Source organism: Pteropus alecto, unplaced genomic scaffold (assembly GCF_000325575.1).
Source record: "Pteropus alecto unplaced genomic scaffold, ASM32557v1 scaffold39, whole genome shotgun sequence".
In the NCBI taxonomy this organism is placed as follows: Eukaryota; Metazoa; Chordata; class Mammalia; order Chiroptera; family Pteropodidae; genus Pteropus; species Pteropus alecto.
Window position 1 is genome coordinate 6,287,974 of NW_006443568.1, and position 22,409 is coordinate 6,310,382.

The 22,409-nt window shown below is 52.9% G+C and overlaps 1 protein-coding gene across 1 annotated transcript in view; it reads left to right on the forward strand.

The window, feature by feature from the left end:
- Nucleotides 1–7,691, forward strand: part of SDC3 (syndecan 3) — a 12,573-nt gene extending 4,882 nt beyond the window's left edge. The window contains exons 3-5 of the mRNA XM_025041391.1: nucleotides 1–527; nucleotides 2,434–2,725; nucleotides 3,594–7,691. The exon at nucleotides 1–527 is cut by the window's left edge and continues 93 nt beyond it. Coding sequence (XP_024897159.1) covers nucleotides 1–527; nucleotides 2,434–2,725; nucleotides 3,594–3,760 — 986 coding nt within the window. The 3' untranslated portion in view covers nucleotides 3,761–7,691. The remainder of the gene's footprint in view (nucleotides 528–2,433; nucleotides 2,726–3,593) is intronic.
- The last annotated feature ends 14,718 nt before the right edge of the window (nucleotides 7,692–22,409 follow it).

The following is a 22,409-nucleotide window of genomic DNA, read 5'->3' on the forward strand; positions in this document are numbered from 1 at the left end:
CTGCCGTGCTGCCCCCACCATGGAGCCAGCCTGTGGACACCCCATTGGAAGAGCTCCCCTCTGAGCGCCCCACCCCAGAGCCAGCCACTAGCCTCCCAGTGGCGACAGAGGCCCCGGAAGAGCCCAACCAGAGAGCCACCACCATCTCCACTGCCACGGCTACCACTGCTGCCACAACCATAGGGTCCCCCACTGTGGCCATGGTGCCTGCCACAGTGGCCACCGCCACTCCCAGGATCGCTTCCACAGCTACCACCTCTGTCATAAGGACCACCGGCATACAGAGGCTTCTGCCTCTTCCACTGACCACGGCAGCCACAGCCCAGGCCACCACCCCAGCGGTGCCCTCACCTCCCACCACGGTGGCTGTCTTGGACACAGAGGCCCCCACACCCAGGCTGGTCAGTACAGCTACCTCCAGGCCAAGGGCCCTTCCCAGGCCAGCTACTACCCAGGAGCCTGACATCCCTGAGAAGAGCACCCTGCCCCTGGGGACCACTGCTTCTGGACCGACTGTGGTGGCTCAGGTGAGAGGGCTGAGAGAGGACAGGAAGTGAGATCAGAGTGGGTGGGTTAGGGTCTGGGTGCGGGGAGAATGGAGCTGGGCAGGGGTGAGGACTGGGCAGTTCTGGAGATGCGCCAGACAGGGATGGCGGGGGCAAGAGGGGCATGTGGCCAGAGGGCCAAGGCTGGGTGAGAATCGCAGCATGAACACGGCGGTCAGAGGTTGAGATGGGTGGGAATGGAAGAGGGACAAGGCTGAGTCTTGGGATGTTGGAAAGGAATTGGGTGATGTGCGTGTTGGTGGGGGAGGGGTCAGGGGCCCGTGTGTTCTGGTTAACAGCACAGACGTAGGAGCTGGGCAGCCTGGGTTGGAATTCTTCCACTGCTACTTTTTAGCCATGTGACTTCAAGAAGTCACCAGTCCTTTCTATAACTCCTATACCTCTGTTTCTTTATCTGTGAAAAGGAGAAAATCAGAACGCAAATCATAGCATTGAGAGAATTAAGTTTCCTGATATATCCAAAGTGTTTAGGACAGTGCCTGGCAGTAGTAAAAAAACGAAAAGTTTTGGTATTGTTATTGTCGTCATGATCGTCACTATTATTAGTCTGAGGGTGACTAAGTGGGCGGTTTGAGAGGGATACTTGTAGCTTCCGTTTGTGGAGTGCCGCCTGGGTGGCCGGCTCAGTGCGATGCACTTTACCTGTGCCATCTCCTCTCTCCTCACACCCTCCACCTGAGATGGCACTGAAGTCATCCTCCTTTTCCAGGTGAGGCTGGTTTTACAGCCGGCGACGGCAGTGAGGGTTTGAACTTGGCGCTTGGCTCCAGAGGCCGGGGCGTGCGCGTGGAGGGTATTATGGGTGGCGGATAGGAGACCGAAGGGAAGAGGATCAAGATGTCAGGATGCCAGGGGTGGACGGGGCCAAGGAGATGGAAGAAGTTGCCTGGTCCCTGCTGGGTACGCCAGGCAGCGGGGGGCTGTGGTGACACTGATTGTGCTACTAAAGCCCTTTGCAGCCAGCCTCACAGAGGAGGGCCTGCAGGCTGCGGAGCTGCCTTCAGGTCAGCGTCAGCCCCTTTCACTCCCCAGTCAGCCCTAGCAGGACCCAGGCCCTGCCCTCAGCTCCTCTGAGCAGCAGGGCAGCCTGGTGTTTCAGAGCTGCTTGGCCAAGCAGGAAGGGAAGACAGTGACGGAGCATGGAGACCAGGTCACAGGTGCAGCCTCTGCACACAGACTCTTGGCCCGGACACCAGGCCCACCCTCTCCATGTCCACCTTCTACATCCCTGCCCTGACCTCATTTCTGGTCCTGCGCCATGTGGTGGGAGCCATCGAGATTCCTGGCCACTGGTCTGGTCCCCTGGACACTTGCCCTTGTGGGGTGTCATACTCTGTGGTTGGGCCCTTGGACTGACCCCCAGGCTGAGACTCACGTCTGCTCTAGGCATGTAGACTGGGGACCAAGTACATAACAGCTGCACCCAGTGGTCCCCTAACTGAAACTTGACAAGCGTACCCCAAGGCAGCTGGAGGGGGAAGTGACGGAGATGGATGGGGACAGGATGTGGCCAAGTGAGAATAGAGGCAGCGTAGTATATGGTTAGAAACACAGATGCCAGAATTGGATAGATCTGGATTTTAGTTTAGCTTCTACCACTTACTAGCTGTGTGCCCTTGGGCAAGTCACTTAACCTCTCTGAGCCTATTTCCTGTTGGGCGTAATAATACCTCCTTCGTGGAGATGTAAGGGCAAAATGCCCATAATGTGTGCTTAGCACAGTGCCTGGCATATAGTGAATGCTTGGTAAGTGGTAGCCCACTGGAGTAGTGGTGTGTGTGTGTGTACGCATGTGTGTATGTGTGTGGCTGTCCCGTGACCAGGGTACTGGGGCCTGGCTCCTGGGCTCATGCCACCCTCCCTACAGACCCCAACTCCAGAGTCCTTGCTGACGACGATCCAGGATGAGCCAGAGGTGCCAGTGAGCGGAGGGCCCAGTGGGGACTTTGAGCTGCCAGAGGAAGAGACCACGCAGCCAGACACAGCCAATGAGGTGGTGGCCGTGGGTGGGGCTGTGGCCAAGCCGTCGCCTCCACCCGAGACACTGCCCAAGGGTGCCCGCCCAGGCCCCGGCCTCCTGGACAATGCCATCGACTCGGGCAGCTCGGCAGCTCAGCTGCCACAGAAGAGCATTCTGGAGCGGAAGGAGGTGCTCGTAGGTGAGCTTGGCCTGGGAGTAGCCCAGGGTGGGGCAGGCTGGGTGTGAGTTTCCTAGGAGGGGAAGGCTGGGGAATTCGACCCCCAGGACCCACCCTCTGGCTTCTCCTCCGACCTTCTCCCATCCCAGGGTTCGACCTTGACTTCATCCTACCTTTAGCACTTTCCTCAGCGCCCCCTGACATCCTCCTCAGATTCTGCCCTCGACCCTTGCTTCCCTGGGCCATACTGGTTGACCCCTCCTGGACCTTACCCTCTGGACCTTAATCTCTAATCCCAGTTTTTGGCCTGACCTACCCCTACCCTTGACCCCAGCTACGGAAGACCTGCCCTGGCCACCTCTCCTGAAGGATCTGGATTTGAGGTCCAAACCCTGCTCCCTACGTAGGAGCACCGTGGCCTTGGGCAGGTCCTTCACCGCCTCAGACTCCCCTTTCCTCATCTCTAGAACAGGGGTAATCACTTTGTACTTAACCAGTTCTTAGCGCATGCCTGTTCATATATCAACTCCTCTGTAGTTGGGACGGGCCATAGTTTAGTCGGTGGAGTTTTTCTTTCCTAATGGTGTGTAAAATACTGGAGCATCTTCAGACTAATGGCACTGTACATTGGATGGGGACTGTAGCACGGCCCTCGAGGGATGTGAGGCTTTGGTGCGTCAGTGTGTTAGGCGACTGGAACTGACCACCAGGCCGCAGTGAGGGCTGTGAATGGCATCCAGTGTTGGTAGTATTAGAATTGACTCCAATTCCAGTCTCGGATTTGAGTCTCCACCTACCTAGGGCCCTGCATCCTCTTCTCAGGCTCTACTTCCCCGCTCTCCCCCTCCTGCCACCTCTGGGCTGTGACCTCTGCCCTCTTCCTCCACAGCCGTGATTGTGGGCGGGGTGGTAGGCGCCCTCTTCGCTGCCTTCCTGGTCACCCTGCTCATCTACCGCATGAAGAAGAAGGACGAGGGCAGCTACACGCTGGAGGAGCCCAAGCAGGCAAGCGTCACGTACCAGAAGCCTGACAAGCAGGAGGAGTTCTACGCCTAGCGGAGCCTAGCGGAGCCACAGTGCCTCCCCAGAGCCTCAGCGCCGCCCCTCTGCCCAGTACCCAGCCCATCCCACCAGCCCTGGCCTGAGACTGGGCCTGGGAGGGAGCCCCAGCTCATCTCTGCCTGCCCTCCCCAGGTCTGCTCAGACTGCCAGCCTCGCACAGATCTTCCCTGAGGGACAAGGGGCTCTGCCATCTGCCCTAGACTGTGCCCTTACGAGTTCATCTCTTGTCTCCCCCACCAGCCCAGGGCTTTAGGACCTCATGTCAGATGGACAGGAGGAAGGAAGCTCCTGATCGGCTGGTGCAAGAAGGGGCGAGGCTTGAGATAGGCTTGCACCCCAACTTGGCCCCGCAGGGCTGGCCGAGCTCTCCTGTTGGGGCCGAGAGGCACTCTGGCTGGTCTCTAGGACAAGCATCTAGAAGCTCAGCCCTTGAGATCATCAAGACACTGCCACCCTTCGCTCCTGTCCCAGGCCTCCTCTTTGCCTGGGTGAGAGTGTGTCCTTTGTTGCCAGCCTGTTTTGTTCTGGCTTCTCCAGGGTTGTGGGGTCACTCTCCCCTCATCCCCGCCCACCGCACATGCACCGAAGGTTTTTACCTTTTTTGCCGTCTGTTCCTGAGGAATTGGCTTCCTGAGAGTGTCCTGGCAGCCACTGGTGAGGAGGGCTGGGCCGCTCAGCCCTTTTGCAGGTGGACTGCACAGATATCATCGTCCACAAGTCACACATATTGTCACACCCGGAGACAGAAGCACGCAATGACAAAGTCATACGCAATCCTGACCACGCCACCAATCTGAACATGTCATAGACACACATTCTTCCAAAGATGTTTGTTCTCATGCATTTCTCATGCACCCCCAAATGCTTATGACAATGCAAGACACACGTCATCGTTGCCCAGGGGTGACGGTGTGGCCTGCTTCCCTCTCTGTCCCTCCCCCTTCCACATAAACACACACTGTGGCACCGTACACGTTGTCTCCAGCTTTCAGACTCACTGGGGAAGGTGGGATCAAGCCAGACCATCAGCCCATATTGGGTCCCCTGAGTTGCCCTGTTACACTCAGTCCTCACCACAGCACCCACACCAACCACAATGCCATCGACCCTGGCGTGTCAGACACAATCCCGTGTAGATGCACAGTCTCACCCCACATAACCCAGCTCTAACACTGGAGGGAGACAGGTGGGCACTTTGCCTTTCCTTGAATAAAGTGCGATGTGGGGTGGGGGACATTGCCACAAGCCCCTGCAGGGCATTGCACACCAGCCAGCCTGGCCCCACTCCTGCCTGCTTCCTCCCCTCTAGCTTGCAAAAGGGTTGGTTTGGGGCCAGTCGCTCACTAGCTGGGAGCCTTGCTGAGGAAGGCTGGTAGTTCTGGGAATTTGGCCTTGGGCTGGGGAGGGGTCTGAGTCTCCCAGGACCAAAGGCCCAGGTGGGGAGGGAGCATGTGAGCTAGCTTCTGGTTCTCCTGCATCCCCCTCCTGCTCTGAGCTAGGGGCTGACTCTGCCTCCCAGGACACAAGTCTCCAAAGTGCCTGTGAGGGTGGGCCCTGCCGTCCGGGCCCTCTGCACCCTCTACCCTCAGCCCCACCCTAGGGTCCTCCTCGGGCCTTTCTCGTGGACACCGTTCCCTTACTTGGCCAAACAATCTGGCATTTCTCCTGACTGCAGCTGGATGGACCCACGGCTGGAAGCACCATCCAGCTGCGAAGCCCCAGGCCAAGGGCTGAGAGCAGGGGGGGTGGGGGTGTCACAGGCCCAGCCTGCCTCCCCCTTCTTTACTCTTGCAAGTGGGGCCACTTCCGTGGGTATTTTAAATGTGGGGTCACACATCTCCTTTGGGGAGGGCATGCTCGGCGGGGGCTCGTGGAGCCAGGAGATGCGTTCCAAGTGGTAGTCGACTGGTGCTCACACCCCGACCTCTCACCCCCAACCCAGGTTCAAGTCGGGAACCCAGATTTTATTTCTGTTCCTTTTTTAAGATACACGGGCCACGGACTCCTGCTGGATGAGGGGTGGGGGCGCCTGAGGCGGTAAAGGTGAGGTTCCTGGGGGGCTTCCACAGCCTGTCTGTCCCGCCACCCTCCTTCCAGGCTGAGGCTCCATATTTCAGACCCCAAAGCCCCTCTTAGCAGGGCCTGGATGATTGTGAGGAACCCAGCTGGTCCCAGCCTTGGAGGGGGTGAGGGATGGGGGGAGGCACCCTGTGCCCACAATCTGTTGAAGGTGGCCTGGCCTCAGTCATCCCTGGAGCAGAAGGTGGAGGATGGGGGCGCAGGCACCGAAGTCCCAGCCTCCCTCTCCCCTGCTCTCTGGTGGGCTCCTGTCTCCTGGCAACAGCTCTGGTGAGAAGGCCTGGGCAGGCCAAGGCTGAGAAACCAGGGAGCATGGAGTAGAGAGGACCTGGACCCCCCAGGAAGCCCAGGGATGCTGGGACCAGAGTAGGAAGCCGGTGGTGGGAGCGAGGTCCAGCACGGGATGCGTGGCTTGGGTTTAGGCTGGCTGCAGTGGGCTTGGACTGTCCTGCGTGGGTCCAGTCTGGCCCCAGCAGGCCTCTTCACATCTGAGGGCTGGCTTCTAACTTGCGGCTTGGGGCTTTGCCTCCTGGTACGGGCCTCCTCTCTGTGTCTTTAGCGTTTGAGAAAAGAGGCTGAGGACCTTGTCGTGGAGACCTGAACCTGAGACAAATGTCCAGGCTTTATCCTCATGAGGTTTAACTCAGTCTGACCAGCCCAAATCCACTGCAGCCAGCCCAAACTGGGCAAGGCAATCCAAGAGAAAGAGGTTTGTTCAAAGGATGAGCTGGAGCTCTCCTAGGTGCAATGTGGGTGTAGGGCCTCACCCACCCGGTCTGATGCATGCAGGGCCCACCCAGATAGGTCACAGACACCCCAGTGCTCCTGGGGAGGGTATCCTGTGGGCCCTGGCATTTTCTGGACGCATGGCCAATGCCAAAGGAGAGGGGACGTGTGTGGCTTGAGAACCTCTCTGGGACCCTGGCTGTCAGGGAGCACAAGGCAGGCTGGGGCCTAGGGAGTTGGGAGTTATGCCCACCCCCAGTTTGATTTCTAGTGCCAGGCTCTGTTTCCCTAGCGGGCCACAGGGAGCGCCTCCTGAAAGGCTGGTCCCCTTGGTCACTGGAGGTGGATGGGCGGTAACCAGGTTTGTGGGCATTGGCTTGAGTGCTCAGGCTGGACCCCTTCCCCGCTGCTGGGGTTGGCAGAGTCATCTGTCCAGGCCTCTAGCTGGGCCCCTGGGCACAGGGAGCAAATCCATCTCTGTTTCTCGGGGCAAGAGTGGCTGCTGCCTCCTCGGCTTTCTGACTGTCTTCTCCTGACAGCCACCACCCTGGACTTGCTTCCCCAGGCCTCCTGCCTGTAAATAGGAGCCCACAAACTGTACAGATTTACAGACGCTGAGACTGGGCCCCAGAGTCATTGGCTAAGGGCTGATGGCCCCAGTGTCCCCCAGGTGCCCACCTGGCAGCTCAGTGCACCCGGCCCCAGCGTGGTGAATGCATGTAAATATTTTTCGTAGGCAGCGCGGCTCCAGAGAGCCCCCTGAAGACAGTGACCCTCCTGTGTGTCCTTTCTCCTGTACAGAGCCCTCCAAGAACCTGTCCTGGGGCCAGCGGGAGTTTGTCCTTCCCTGTCCCAGGCCTTCCCTGTCCTCTCTCCCCATAACCTGTTTATTAACCACACCTGTCCTGAGTTCATGGCCAAAACTTTGAATAAGAAAAAAGTGGAGGAAAAAGACTGGAAAAAGACGAGGGTGCCTGCCCCGCTGCGGGTGCTCACCTGTCCCAGCCTTGTGAAGGAACTGTTTGGGTTTTTTTGTTTGTTTTGTTTTTTGTTTGTTTGTTTTTTAACACTTCCCGTGCTGTGCCCATTTATAAGAGGAAATAAAATTAAGCTGAAACGATGTAGTGTGTGGCCAGAGTGTGAGATAAACGTGGAGGCCATTGGGGGAGGGGCCCCCCTTGGACCTCAGCCACCTTCCACTTTAAAAAGAATGGAGAACCAAGTGCGGAGAATTGACCAGCAACCCCTTGTGGGAATTATGGTGAAAGCTGCTGTTGGTTGAGAGCGTTCGGAAAACCGCGGAGCTGACTGTGGTGAAGCTGGGGTGGGGGCTGTGGTTGAGTCGGGGCCGGGCTGTGGTGGTTTTGGCACCCTGTGGTCCACAGGGGAAGAGCTGTGGTTTCAGGCCATGCAGAGTGAACCTGGGGGCCACAAGATGTTGGAATCAGACTGGCAAGGCAGGATGGCTTTGAGATCTGGTAGGCCTGGTTTCAAGCCCAGGTGACATTTCCTGGTTCCGACTCTGGAGAAGCTACTTGGCCTCTCTGAGCCTCAACTTTCGTGCCTGTAAAATGGGATAACAGTGAACTCCATCGCTTAGATGGAATGAATGTGCAAGGGTTATGTGAGGAGGAGCATTCGGCACGGGGCCTGGTGCAGCCGGCGTCAGCTCGCAGGGTCTTTGACGATGGCATTGGGGCAGAATAGAACCCAGAACAGGAGAAACTGCACGGCCTGGAACCACTCCTGGGACCACGGGGACAGAGAGCTGAGAGGACTTCTGAGCTGGCCCTGGGCCCCTTGGTGTAAAGTCCCTTCTTTAGGGCCTCAGCAGGAGATGTCCCTGCCCTGCTTGCACACCTCTTGGACAAGGGCTTTATGTGTCTTGGGGACCAGTGGGTCATTCTACCTGACGAGAAGGCCTTTTTTTCAGCCAATCTGCCTCTTCAGTGTTTCCCTTTTCCAGTCCCCATTCTTCTTGGGGGTACACCTTCTCTGTCTCCTTGCCATGGCTAGCCCCTAAACATGAATGTCATGGTCACAAACTTCCCTCTTCCAAGGGAGACCTTTCCACGTCCCACAGATATTTCCTCCAGAAATGTATTCCTCTTAAAATGTGATACATAAGGTCCTGATGGTTCTGGGGTGGGTTGGAGTTTGAGGCCCTTGGATTTGGTACAAGACCCTATCCTTCCCTCCCTCCTTTCGTCCCTCCCTTCACTAAAGTTTCTTGAGTGCCTACCCTGTGCCGGGCCCTGCACTTGGAACAGGATGATGAGAGGTCACCAGGACAGACCAGCTCCTGCCCTCAGAGCACTTACAGTTTATTGGGGAGATAGACCATAATCAGAGTCTCATAACTATGTCATAAACTAGTCTTGGGGGGTGGGGTGTCTTTCATCCTCAGCCACCACTTCCAAGCCCTCCACCCCAAGCATCCCCCTCACTGCCAGACAGTTCAGGGATGGAGCCCTGAGGCCTGGAGTCTCACTGTGGGACTTCAGACAACTTGTCCCCTGACACCCTCTTGTCTGTACGGCTAAAAACGGACGAAGGGGCAGCCTTGCCACCTTGAGGTTCTAACAGAGGACGGGGGCCCCAGATAGAAGCCTGCTATGACATGAGGGGTGGGTTTGCCATCATTCGAGGCCCAGCTCACCACAGGGCTCCTTCGGGAAATGTTAGGAAGATAATTCCACCCTCCTTTCAGTTCCTATGGCCTGCAGTTCTCATTCCTGGAGGGCCCCCATCACCTTCTCATCTGGATTCTAGTAATGTGCATCTGTATGTTATTCTCAGCTTGGAAGAGTAGAAAGAGGGTGACCTTGGAGTTAAGTGGATCCAGCTGTGTGCACTTGGGCACAATGTTCTACCTCTCTGAGTCTGTTTCCTCACATGCAAATATGGACAATAAGGTCAATATTTAGAGGCCGTTCAGAGGATTAAATGAGATGATCTATTGAGGCGACTAGCATGAAGCTTGGCATATGTAGCACCTAAGAGCTGGACTTAAATCCCTCCCTTTGTAGTGTCCATCTTTTCACAGGCAAACCTTTATTCAAATCCCAGCTCCGCCACTGATGGGCTGCGTGAGCTTGGATGAGTTATTCAAACTTTCAGTGTTCAGTTTCCTAACTGTGAAATGGAGACAATAATAGTACCTGCCTCACATGCACAGTGCTTAGAACCATGCCTAGTATAAAGCGGGGGCTATATAAGTGTGGGCTATTATTGTTGTTATTATTGTTATTATTTGCAAGTCCCAGCATACTGCCTATTGGATGAGTAAATGACACTGAGCCTGGGTAGAAATCAAAATACTGGTGTCAGCTCTGGTGTGAACTGTGACTTAGGCTTAGGCTTGTTAAAGCCGAGGCTGATGGCTGGGAACCGTACATTTGGGCTGCACAGATGGGCTGGGCGCTGCCGGGAGTTGGAACATTTCCTTCTGGGCCTCTGGGCCCAAGGGATGAGCAGCAAAACAGAGGAGGAAGGAGGAAGAATAGCCGATTGTTTCCCATAGCCCAAGAGGTCACAGCTGCCTGCCCATGCTGCCCTAAAACAGAGTGTGCTCAGCCTCTGAGAGCCGCCCACCTGGTCTCTGCCGGCCTGAGGGTGGCCCAGGGCAGACCGAGGGACCAGGTTGATCGCCACCAGAGCTGTGAGCCTCATCCACACTCGGGGAGGAAGGAGGCTGGGCCTGACGTGGGAGCTGAGGAGTCAGGGCCGGAGAGCAGACAGCAACAGCAATGGGGTGAGGCCCCGACTGCCAGGCACCTCAACAGAAGCTCTTCTCGCACGGGTCTCTCATTTTAGCCTCATGCAGTTCTGGCCTCCTATCCGGTTTTTGCAAAGAAAGAAACTGAAGCTCAAAGAGCAGAAATATGAGGCCATTAAAGGGGCAGTGGGATTCAGCCCTGGGTCTCTGCCTGAATTCAAAGTTCTTTCAGTTTCACTCTGCCATTTCCTCCGATTTTAGCCAGCGGCTTGGGTATGGGCAGGTTGCTAAGCTTCTCCGAACCTCAGCTATATCATCAGAAAAACAGCAATAGAATGTGAAAAGGCTCAAACGCTATTTTAACACATAACGTTTATGGGATGTCTTCCCGTTGTCAGTGCCCAGTCACAGGCATCATTTCATTTAATTCTTGGAGAGAATGATTATCCCCATTTTATAGATAAAGACATTGACCCTGTGAGCAAAATCCACACTGTGGGATACATCTATAGGACAAATGGCCCAGCTTCTTTAATTCATAAACTGGAAAAAAGGGGAAAAAAAAAGAGATGGAGAGGTAATTTATAGATAAGCTTAAAAGGCATGTTAAACCAATATGGAACTTGATATGGATCCTGATTCATACAAATTAAAAAAAAAAAAACTAATTATGAGACAAGTAGAAATTTGAATGTTGAGTGAATATTTCTTATAAAGGAATCATCGTCAATGTTTCTTAGATGTGATGAAGTTATGGTTTTTAAAAAAAGTCCTTTATACAAACTGAAATATTTGCAGATAAAGAGATAGCATTTTGGGCTTAGCTTACAAATAATACGGGGAGGAGTGGGTGGGCGAACAGAAGGATAACGTGGGACTGGATAATTGCAGGAGCTGAGTTATGGGCACATAGGGGATTCATTAAATTTTAAATTCTTCATATTAAAATATTAAAAAATAGAGAAAATTGACTCCTGAGGGGCATGGGGACTCGCCAGGGGTTGCACCCCGAGTGAATGCAGAGCTGGGGTACCTGACTCGAAGCCCAGTTCCCTGCCCCTGACTCTGTCTTTGCCTTGAACTCCTGCAACGTGTTATTTTCCTCGGCTTTGAGTTGTCGGCGTCCAGATGGCCGGCACCTTCATGGGCCCTGCCCCCTCCCTTTTACAAAAACCGAATCTCATGAATGGCTCTGATGAAAGAATTCACATGAAATTGTGATGAGTGATGTGGCGCCAGTGATGTTTGTCTTTTGCCAGAGAAAGTAACAGAAGTGACTCTTCCCCAGTGGCTCGTGGCTCACGGAGCATGGTCCAGGGACTCCTCGGCCTCGCTCACTGTTCACATCAGTCCCGGGAGGTGGGCTGGTTGGGGATTACTTCTCTGACTTTGAAGGACGTTGGATTTGGTCATTTCCATTTTCACAGTTTTGGTCAAGTCTAGATCTCTATCATAGCTCGCTGGAACTGCTGCAAGACTCTTACCGGCCATGGCAGTGTAAGAAAGGTCACGGACAGATGTGGGTTCTCCACCTGCCTCAGTGAGTTCTTCCTGGCTTGTCCTGGGCAAGCCATTCTGCCCCCTGAGCCTTGGCTTCTTCCTTTGTATAATGGGCACAGTGAGGACCCCTGCAGAAGTTTGTGGGGGTCCAGAGAGCAGGCAGATCAAAATATCCAACACAATGACTGACACACAGCAGGTGCACAGCATAGTAACAGTAATAGCAACCACAAAACACATGAATGGCCACTTACCATGTGGCAGGTATGTCTTAAGCACGTTTTAATATGTGTGGCATTTAGAACAGTGCCCGGAACATGGTAAGTATATAAGTGTTTATTAAATAAAATAATTTGGCATATATTAGCATATTTAATGCTATGGATTGAATTGTCTGCCTCCCTCTTGCCATTCATATATTGAAGCCCTAACCCCCAAAGTAACTGCATTTGGAGATCGGGCCTCTGAGGAAGTCATTTAGGTTAAGTGAGGTTGTAAGGGTGGGGCCCCAATCAACACGGATAGGATTGTACGAAGAGACACAAAGAGCTTGTGTGCATGCTCTCTCTCTTTGTGAGCACAGAGGAAAGGCCTATGTGAGGACACAGCAAGAAAGCAGGTGTCTGTAAGCCAGGAAGAGAGCTCTCACTAGAAATCCACTATGTTGGCAGCTCGATCTCAGGCTTCCAGCCTTCGGAACTGTGAGAAAATAAATGTCTCTTGTTTAAGCCAGTAAACCCAGTCTGTAGTATTTGATTATGGCTGCCTGAGCAGACTAATACATTTAATCTTTACAAAAGCCCTGACAGATAGTAAGTACTCGTATTCTTCTCAGATTTACAGGTGGGGAAACAGGCATAGAGATTCTGAGGATACTGAGGGTTCAAATAAGAAAATTTGCTCCTCCACCTTTCTCTTGGTAAACTCCTATGGATCCTTCAAAGCCCGACTCCAACATCGCCCCCTCTGGGAACGCCCAGGCAGCATTGATCGTTTGGGTTGGTAAGGGAAGGAAGAGAGGCCAAGAGGAAATACTTAGATGTGGAAAAGTGGAGAACTGAGAGAAGAAGGGAGGGCTGATGGAGGAGGCTGGGTGAGGGAGGTGGGGTGTAAGAGACTCTGAAGGAGGGTCAGGGGCTTTAGAAACAGTCCTCCCTGGGTTGGCTGTTGGGAAGGGCGTGAAGGGGAAAGTTCTTGGTTATTCTTCCCACCATAGGTGCCTTCGTCTTGTGGTTTGTCCTGCAAGGCCCAGCTCAGTCTCCAGCTTTCTCAAGATTAGCTATGTGCCTACAAGTTAAGAAATAGACAAGCCAGATTGTCCTGGTTTGAATCCTGGCTCCTCTACTTATTGGCTAAGTAATCTCAAGCAAGTTACTCAACTTCTCATGCCTCAGTTTCCTTATGAGGATAAAATGGGGGTAATCATAGTACCCATATCATAGAATGATCCTGAGGTTTAATTCAGTTAATACATGGTGCATAGAAAATGGTTAGGACATGTGAGCTGGTAAAATCATCTTGGATTACTCCACCTCCTGGTGCTCTCTCCTCTGAGTTCCAATGAGCTTAAGTATAAAACGCCAATTAACCCAACAGTAAGGATAATAATGATGAACCTTTATTGAGCACTTACTGTTGGCCAGGCTCTATGCCTGGTCCTTTATATATGGCGTTCCATTTAGATGTTGTAATCACCCCATGAGATAGCTACTATTAATATGCCCACTTTACGAGTGAGAAAACAGACCTCTTTAAAATGTGTCTAAAATTACATAGCTAGCACATGGTAGCGTGAGGAATTGAACCCAGGCAATCTGGCCTGGAGCCCCTGTGATTCATTCTAGTTTGTTAATCATTTGCCCAATATTGATAGATGCCTACTGTATGCCAGCCACTGTGCTAGGTGCCAGGGATATGGAGTTAAACGACACACAGTCCTAGCCCTTAGGGGACACACAAGGTTGGGCGGGGAAGATAGACCTGGAATCAGGTACCTGAGAATACTCCTGACGTGGAAGGAACAGGGCTGAGCCTCACGTCTCCGTTAGATCCACTAGAAGCTATTTTTCACTTAATCATATTCCAACAATTATCGGGCATATGGTCTACATAATAATGTTCTCTTTTCCCAAAGACAAGGCAGACAGGTTTCTAGAGTGAAAAGTGACATAAAAAGCTCAGCGTTGACGTTATTTTTAGCCTTCCAAGTAAATCTGAAATTGTGAATATGATTATTACTGGCACTGTGGTTAAGCAGCTACAGTTCTTAGAAAGCTCCTGCATGTGTGGTGACTGCCGCTCCTTTTAGCTAACTTCTGATGTGAAGGATGTATGTAAATCAGAATTCAGTGATGCCAGGCAATGTAGGTATGTACAAAGCCTCTGGGAGTATGGAGGAGGGAACAATTAACTTTGGGGCTTCCAGGAAGAGGAAATATTTGAGGTGAGTTTTGAAGGCTATGTAGAAGTTCTCTGTGAAAAGCACCCCAGGATGTTTGGGAATGGGTGAAAGTCAAATGTGGAATTCACAGAAGCTGATGGGGCAGGAGAGTGGCTGGACCTACGTTAGAGAAGGTCTCGAATGTCATGTTCCATGGCTTGGAGTTTGCCTTATAAGCAATAAGGGGGTGGGGAGCCATGGAGCTTTCCAGAGAGTGATATGATCAGATCTGTGGTTTGTAAACATGGCTCTGTCAGCCTGTGGGGAAGTAGGTGAGAAGTTGGTGGCAGGGAAATAAATTCCATAAACAGACTGTAAGTTCCTTGGGGGCAGTGACAGTCAACGTCTTTCCCTCTGACATTTTCCACAACACCTAGCAGGGGTGGAGCATGTAGCTGGTGCTCAACAAACGGGATTGTGTGAAATTTATGCATGCCCCAGGACACTTGCACATGCGTGCTGATTTCAGTAGCACCCAAACTCTAACCAGCGCCCCAGCGCTGTCCATGGTACTAGGGGGACACGCAGGTTGGTTCCCTGGTGGCAGCTTGCAGTGTGTGTGTGTGTGTGTGTGTGTGTGTGTGTGTGTGTGTGTGTGTGTGTGCGTGTGTGTGTGTGTAGAATGGGTAGGGGAGGGGAACCCCAGCATCTGTCTCTTGGGATCAAGGCAGGGTCCCAGCTGCTCCAGCTTCAGACGGGCTGCCCAGGTGCCTACATTGTTTGGAAGGCAGATCCCTACATCATCCGGTCAAGCCTTAGTGAATAGATCTAAGGCAGGAAATGAAACCAGATGGAAAGGGTGGGACCAGAGTTGGGAATGATTTTGAATGCCATGCTTGGGAGTCAAGATCTATAGAAAGAGAGGTCATATTTGTGTTCCTGAAGGATCACTCCGGTGGGTAGCAGGGATGATAGACTGAAGAAGAAAGAAGACTCTGGGCTCTCTGAGTCACACTTCAGCACCTTATGGCATGCAATAGGGCTTAGGAGAAAGAAGAAATCAGTGAGGGTTAGAATAACCAGGCAGATCTTCCTGGAGGAGGTGGGACTTGAGCTGGCCCTTGAAGGACTCACAGAGGGAGAGGGATATGCCAGGCAGGGGAACAGCATGAGAAAAGATAGAGAGGTTAGAATAACTGGTGACTAAGAAAGAGTAAAGATGCCTGCCTTTCTGTTCTCTCTCCTCCCCAACTCCTTGCTGGGGCCCTTCTGAGCCTCGGGAAAGCCTGCTCTGAGTGTGAACTCAGCTGCATTGCTGGATGTCTCTGGGAGGGAGGAGGCGGGCTGGGTGCAGCCTGGAAAGGTCCTTCCATTGTGTGTGAGGCCAGGCCAGGGCAGCGGAGGCGGGTCTATGGAACCCTTTGTTTGCAAGTCACCCACCAAGCACTCCGGCGGCCTCCACAGTCCCTGCTGGCTGGCCTTGGACTCAGGCCATGTCATAGAGACAGGTTGTTCTACCTCAGCTGGCCCTGATGTCATAGCTGAGGGAGGGGGCATGGGCAGAGGCAGGAGGTGGACACTGGTGGTCTTCGAGGCTGGCTGAGGGCTGACAGATTGCCTCTTGTCCTTGAGGCTCAACCAATTGAATTCGTGAAATTCTTTAATGCATGATCCGTAGACCAATGGATGGAACCTTCTAGCACCTGAGAATCCCAGGATAATGGAATCTTTTTTAGGATCATGAAATCTTTCATACTAGATCCTGTGGGAACCATAGAATCCTGTAGGATAGCAGAATTTTAAAAGCCATCAACTTCTTAAACGCCTTCCTTTTACGATGTGGTGAAGATAAAACAAAACATTACATGGCAAATATATAGAACAGTCTTGGACTGTTGTAAATGCTCCCTAAGTGTCAGCCGTTGTCTCCATTTCGAGGAAGCTCAGGTCCAGAGAGGTAATGTGACTTGCCTAAGGACACTCAGCTAGGAAGTGGTGGCACAGACTGGCAGAGACCTGGAGGGAACCCCAGGTGGGTTGAGGCCCTCTTTTACTGAATCTCCCTGCGTCTGAGCCAGCTGGTTCCGTGTCTGAGTTAAGGTCTCTGGGTGAGAGGCTCACTGGTGGGGGTGCAGCTGGGAGGCAGGGAAGAGGTACCCAGGACTCCAAGCCTTTGAGCTAGCCCTGGCTCTCTACATCAATCCCTGTGAGATCTTGGGCACGTTGTTTGCTTTCTTTCAACTCTAGTTTCTCCATCTTTGAGAGAGCAATTCCATCCCAGAGGAGGGCGTGGCAGACTCTGAAGTCAGACAGCTCATGGAGTGCAGGTCCTAGTTTTGTGTTCATAGGCAAATGATATCACTTCTCTGAGCTCATTTCCTCATTAGTGCACTGGGAGGACAAGGATCCAGAATCGTCATGAGAATTGAATGAGCTAATGCTCTCTGAGGTGGCATGATGTGCAGGCTCCCTGTATTTAGGTCCCAGCTCGGCCACTTGATGTGTCGGTGATTCAGGACAAGTCCCATAACCTGCAGATACTTCAGTGTCCTTAGCTGCAAAACGGCCATGACAGGAACACTCATTTGGAGTAAACGGGTTAATACAAGGGGAGCACCTAGACCAGCGCCTGGCGAGTGAGAGGTGCTTAATAAGCATCCACTATCACTGTTACACTGTAAGGCTCCATCATTGTGAGCTATCATTGTTACTGGTCAGTGAGGAGCTTGGAAAGTGCTGCACGATTGTGCGTGTGTGAATGCGTGGGCGTGTGTGTGTGCACATACACGTGCCTGAGAGTGTGCAACGATCCTTATTCAAAGCAGAGCCTGCCGCCCAGAGTTGAGCTGTGTGCCCAGAATAGCTGCAGCTCCTGGCGGCCTCCCTGGGGACTAGAGTGTAATGAGTGTTTACGGAGCCCCCTGCCAGGCAGAGACGAGAGGCACTGAGGAGCCAGCTTCGAGCCAGGCAGCGGCTGGGAGCCCAGTGTTATTATATTAACAAGCATCAGGGTGATATTACCATTAACAAGATTATTCACCAGGCGGCCCACCCCCTCACCAGGCACCATGCCACAGCGGGCATGGCAAGCAGGCAGACATTCTCTGCCTGTCCTCCGTCCTTCCTGGTCTCTGTCTTCAGGGAAGGGGAGAGGATTCCCTGATGCCAGTCATAGTGCTGAGCCCATGACATCCTCGTTTTACTGTGTCTATCCAAGACCCCAAGGTGAGATATTGGCACCTCCACTTTACAAATGAGAAAACCGAGGTGCAATAAGGATGGATTTGGATCCCCTATGCCTGTCTGAGCCCAGAGCCCATGTATTTTCATTGCTTCTTAATGTTATCTAAAAACATTAACGGTGGAGCGAGCCCTGGACTGGCGCTGTACATGGATTAATCCTTCCGTCCTCACAACAACCCCAGCAGGAAGGTACTATTGTTATCTTCCATCCACGGTGGGGAAACTGAGGCACAGAGTAGTTGATTAACTTTCCTTGTCAAAATGCCTTCTGCCTCCAGTGGGGCCCCTCTCGTCCCAGCAGTCAAGATGAAGATGTAGTTCCCAAACCCTTTGTTATTTTCTCCAGGGCTCTGTGATGAGGGCTCGTGGGTAGTTTCCTCCTTGTTCCTTGTCCCCCACTGGCCCCTCAGGCAGCCCCTTGTTCCTTGTCCCCCACTGGCCCCTCAGGCAGCCCTACTTCTGGGCACAGACTCTTGGTGCCTCCTGCCACTCAAAGCTGCCACGTACCCTTCTGGGCACAGACTCTTGGTGCCTCCTGCCACTCAAAGCTGCCACGTACCCTTCTGGGCACAGACTCTTGGTGCCTCCTGCCACTCAAAGCTGCCACGTACCCTTCTGGGCACAGACTCTTGGTGCCTCCTGCCACTCAAAGCTGCCACGTACCCTTCTGGGCACAGACTCTTGGTGCCTCCTGCCACTCAAAGCTGCCACGTACCCTTCTGGGCACAGACTCTTGGTGCCTCCTGCCACTCAAAGCTGCCACGTACCCTTCTGGGCACAGACTCTTGGTGCCTCCTGCCACTCAAAGCTGCCACGTACCCTTCTGGGCACAGACTCTTGGTGCCTCCTGCCACACAAAGCTGCCACCTACCCACTTATGCCATAGATACTATCCCGACCCTCCATGGCCCAAACTATCAACCCTTTTCGATACACTCTGAAAGGTCAGGTTCACTCATTTTAACTTTCACTGGCCACCTACTGAGCCAGGTCCTGGAACACAGAGAGACCCACCATGTGGAGTGTTTAGTCTCACAAACAAATCGGCACAGGGCACATTATTTGATTATAGTGGGGCTGAGTGCCCCAAAGGGCGGGACAGAGGCCCGTGGGGTGTAGAATGGGCCTGCCTCTGGAGGAGCTGCCCTTGGCTTGGGACGACAGTGCTGTTGGAGTGGACAGTGAGTCAGGGAAGACCTCGCTCAGGAAGCGACATTTAAGATGAGACACAGAGGCTGAGCCAGAGCTGAACAGTCCTGCAGAGCGGGCAAGAGGGCTTCTGGCAGAGGGAGCGGCATTCGTGGAGGTGACATCTCCACGAGGTCTTGCCTGCCCGATCGGCCCAGCATCTGACGCACAGGTGCCTCCTGGGTTCAGTCATCATTCAATCATTATTATTTATTAATTAAAAATATCTAATTTAGACAGTTCACTTTCTCATTCATTCCTTCATTCTCTATTTCCTGATGCCCACCCCATTTCAGGCTTGGTGTTGGGCAGGGGGACACAGAATTGAATCAGTTGTAGTCTCTGCCCTGGAGTTGCTCCCAGTCTAGTGTGGGTGATGGACCCTTATATACCACACTATATGATCAGTGGACACTGAGGCTTTTAACCCAGGCTGGGGCAATGATGGTCAGAAAGGCTTTCCAGAACCGGAGATAGAAAAGGCAAGGTGGGCAAAGGTGCTCAGCATGCATGAACGTACGAAGCCCCAGAACAAGGCTGGCTGTGAAGGGTCCTGAATGCCAGGTTGTGGCAGAGACTGTGGCTGTCTCCTAATATTCATTCTCCCTTCCACAGTAATGAGACATGGCTGCTTGGAAGACAGACTACATTTCCCAGCCTCCCTTGAATCTCAGTGGGTCCATGTGACAAATGTAGTCCATAGAATAGGAGCAGAAGTATTGTAGGAAGTTTTAGGATAGTTTGCTTAAAGAGTACTTTGTGCCTTTCCTCTGCCTCTTCCCCTTCGCACTGGCAGGAAGATGCATGTGGTCCCATCTTGGAACGTGAATGAGGGCAATAGCCCAGGAACGATGGAGCAACAAGATGGAAGGAATATGGGTCCCTGACGCCCAGGAGCACCAGCCGCTAGACAGGAAGACCAGGGAGGGGGTGATACCATAGAATGGAGCAGAGATCCCCAGGTGTGACCCAGACCAGGCCTGCTCTCTACACATCCCTACCGACAGAGGGAGGGACAAGTTCCTCAACAAGGCCTGGAAATCAGTCCTGAGGAATCTGGTCTTCGGTGGCCTGCGGGGGAAGCCCTAAGGCACTTCTGCAGCCAAGGTCAGTAATGCAGGCTGAGGGTGGGAGGAAGGGGGCTTGGGGAGGAGTGAGAAGTGGGTGGGGAAGTGCTTATGGTGCAGAGGGGACCTGGGTGGGAGATGGGGCGAGGACAAATGGGAGAAAGAACGAGAAGGGGGACTGTGCCAGTCAGGTCTCCTCTAGTCGCAGGTGGCAGAAACCCCACCAGAACTGGCAAAAAGGGACTTTTGTTGGCTCTCATGCCTGGGAAGGACACATCTCGATCAGAGTCGAACAAGGTTGTTAGGGCTGTCACTCTCCCTGCTCTGCCTCTCTTTGTTGGGCTCGTTGTCTTCCATTACAGACAGCTTTTCTCCACACAGCTGAACACACACAGAGACACAGATATACAGAAACAGAAACACTAGTTACTACACACATGCGTCTGTCTGGTGGCCTCCCATGGCCCTGCCCAGGGCTGGTGGGCACTGGAGCTGGGGCGACCTCCGGAAGGAAGGCCGGGAGCCCTGGTCTGGGGCAGGCTGGCTGGAATGTATTCCGGGGTTTCCCCTCCCCAAACTGGAATGTTTTCCTGTGCCCAAACAGTGGCTGGGAGCCAGCCACGCCCTGTGCCTTCCGTTTCTACCCTTGTGGCTACAACTCTGACAGCAGGACAGCAGGCCGGCCCTGTAGCTCTGGAAAACACAGAGGTTACGGGCCTTGGGAGAGGAATTCCCATCCAGCTGTCTTTCTTTTCAGGCAACACATCTCAAGCACCATGGTCTCGGTTTGTAGCATCTTAGAACACCGTAACAGGTGACAGGTATTTATATTATTAGACCTGCATGTTCAAGGCCCTAAGTCAGGCTGAGAGGCATACCCACAGAGGTGAGAGAAGGGCCCATTATTTATTAGGTGAATCCTAACATACTCCAAAGAGTTTATTCACAGCTGTATCCCAATTTTTAAGCACAGTACCTGGCACATTGTAGATGCTTCATAAATGTATGTGGAATGAATCAATGAAGGAGGCTATTATTAGTTCCAACTTACAGACTTGGCAATTGAGGTTCAGAGAGGCAATTTGCTCAAGGTTGCACAGCAACTAACATGCAGAGACAGGATTTGAACCCAAGAACTGTCCGAGTATCGAGTCCCAGCTTGTCCTGCTGTACATCCTGGTCTACTCAGACTGAACTGAGTACACTGTGAGCTCGTGGCCCCGGACCCTGGAAGTCCTCCATGCATGCCTTCACTACTTAGTCTAAGTCTCAGTTTTCTCACTTGGACAATGGGTTTTATCATAAGATATCAGGTATGAAGGTGCAAAATTAGTTCATAAGAAATGTAACTTTTTTTTAATCACTGATCTGGATTTATATTTTGGGACCCAACTTTATGTAATCTCAGTCATTTGGGGACCCCTTACCTGAGATTCGTGTGTGGGATGGGTAGAGAAGGCAGAGGAATTATTGCAGTGACAGGCACTGGGGCTGGGGCCACGCCCTCTGGGTTGTCATTACTCTACACTGGTCCCCATTGAGATGCCCTCCTTTGGGCCAGGCCTTTGAGATCAGCCCTCAGATGTCACTGCCGTGCTGCCCCTTGTTTCCATGCCCGAGCCTTCCAGCTCTGGCTCTCTCTCAGCCCCTCCTGGGTGCATAGGGATAGTTCTGGCCTTCCGTTCCAACTCCAACACGTTCTTAGCAAGTCTCTTAACCTCAGCTTTCTTAGCTATAAAGTGGGAATAATCATAAATATTAATAATACTTGCTTCCTAGGATTGCTTGTCAGAGTAAACAAAATAATACATACAGGATGCTTAAACTAGCACGTGGTGCACTGTTAACTGCTCAGTAAATGTCATTTTAGCTATTATTGTTACCTGTCCTGTTTCCTGAGGGCTTGGTTCAGGTCAGGAGTGGGAGCAGGGCCTCCTTGCCTCAGGTCACCTCTACTGCCCCCTCCTTCTGACTAAGGAGGACAGACAGGGCCACCCAGGCTGGGGGCCATCCAGCATGTGTGTGGTGGGGTCTGTGCACATGCATAGAGGAGCCACATGCTGGAAACATGGCCCACATGCCCTTCCTCTGGTGATGGCTTTCTCTGTGGAGGTGGCCTCTTGGTCTGCATGGCTGGAGGGAGGGTTTCTATGGTACTGGGCTGAGCCCGTCCTACACCCTCCTGGGTGCTCCATCAGCCACTGGATCCCATCTGGATGCCTTAGTTTGGCCTTCAAGGTCCCCCACAACCAAGCCCCACCCTTACCTCTCACCGTTCTTTGCTCAGTGTCCATCCCTGTGTCTCCACTAGCTCCCTCTTTCCAGACTCCGCAACTTTGCTTATGCTGTTTCCCCAGCTGACTGCCCTCTCCTCCAGCTGTACCACTTAAAATGCAGCTTCTCCTTCTAGATCCAGCTGCATGGCTGGCCCTGGGCCCGGGGCGATGTGTGTAGCCAGGGCCAGGCGGGCTCAACAGTGAGAGAGACAGGGACAGGGGTCCAGGCGATCCCCTCCCCCTAGGAAGATGCTTTAGGGAAGGCTGCAATGAGGACAAGAGGAGGACCAGGTAGGCAGGTGGGCTGGTTGGCAGGCGGGCTAGTTGGCAGGCGGCTAGTGGGGCCTGGGCACTCAGGGTCTGCTGTTTAGGAGGCAGGAAATCTGTATAGTTAAGTGAGTTAGACTCACTGGGTTTGAATCCAGTTTCTTTCTAGCTGGTGACCTCAGGCAAGTTACTTAACCTC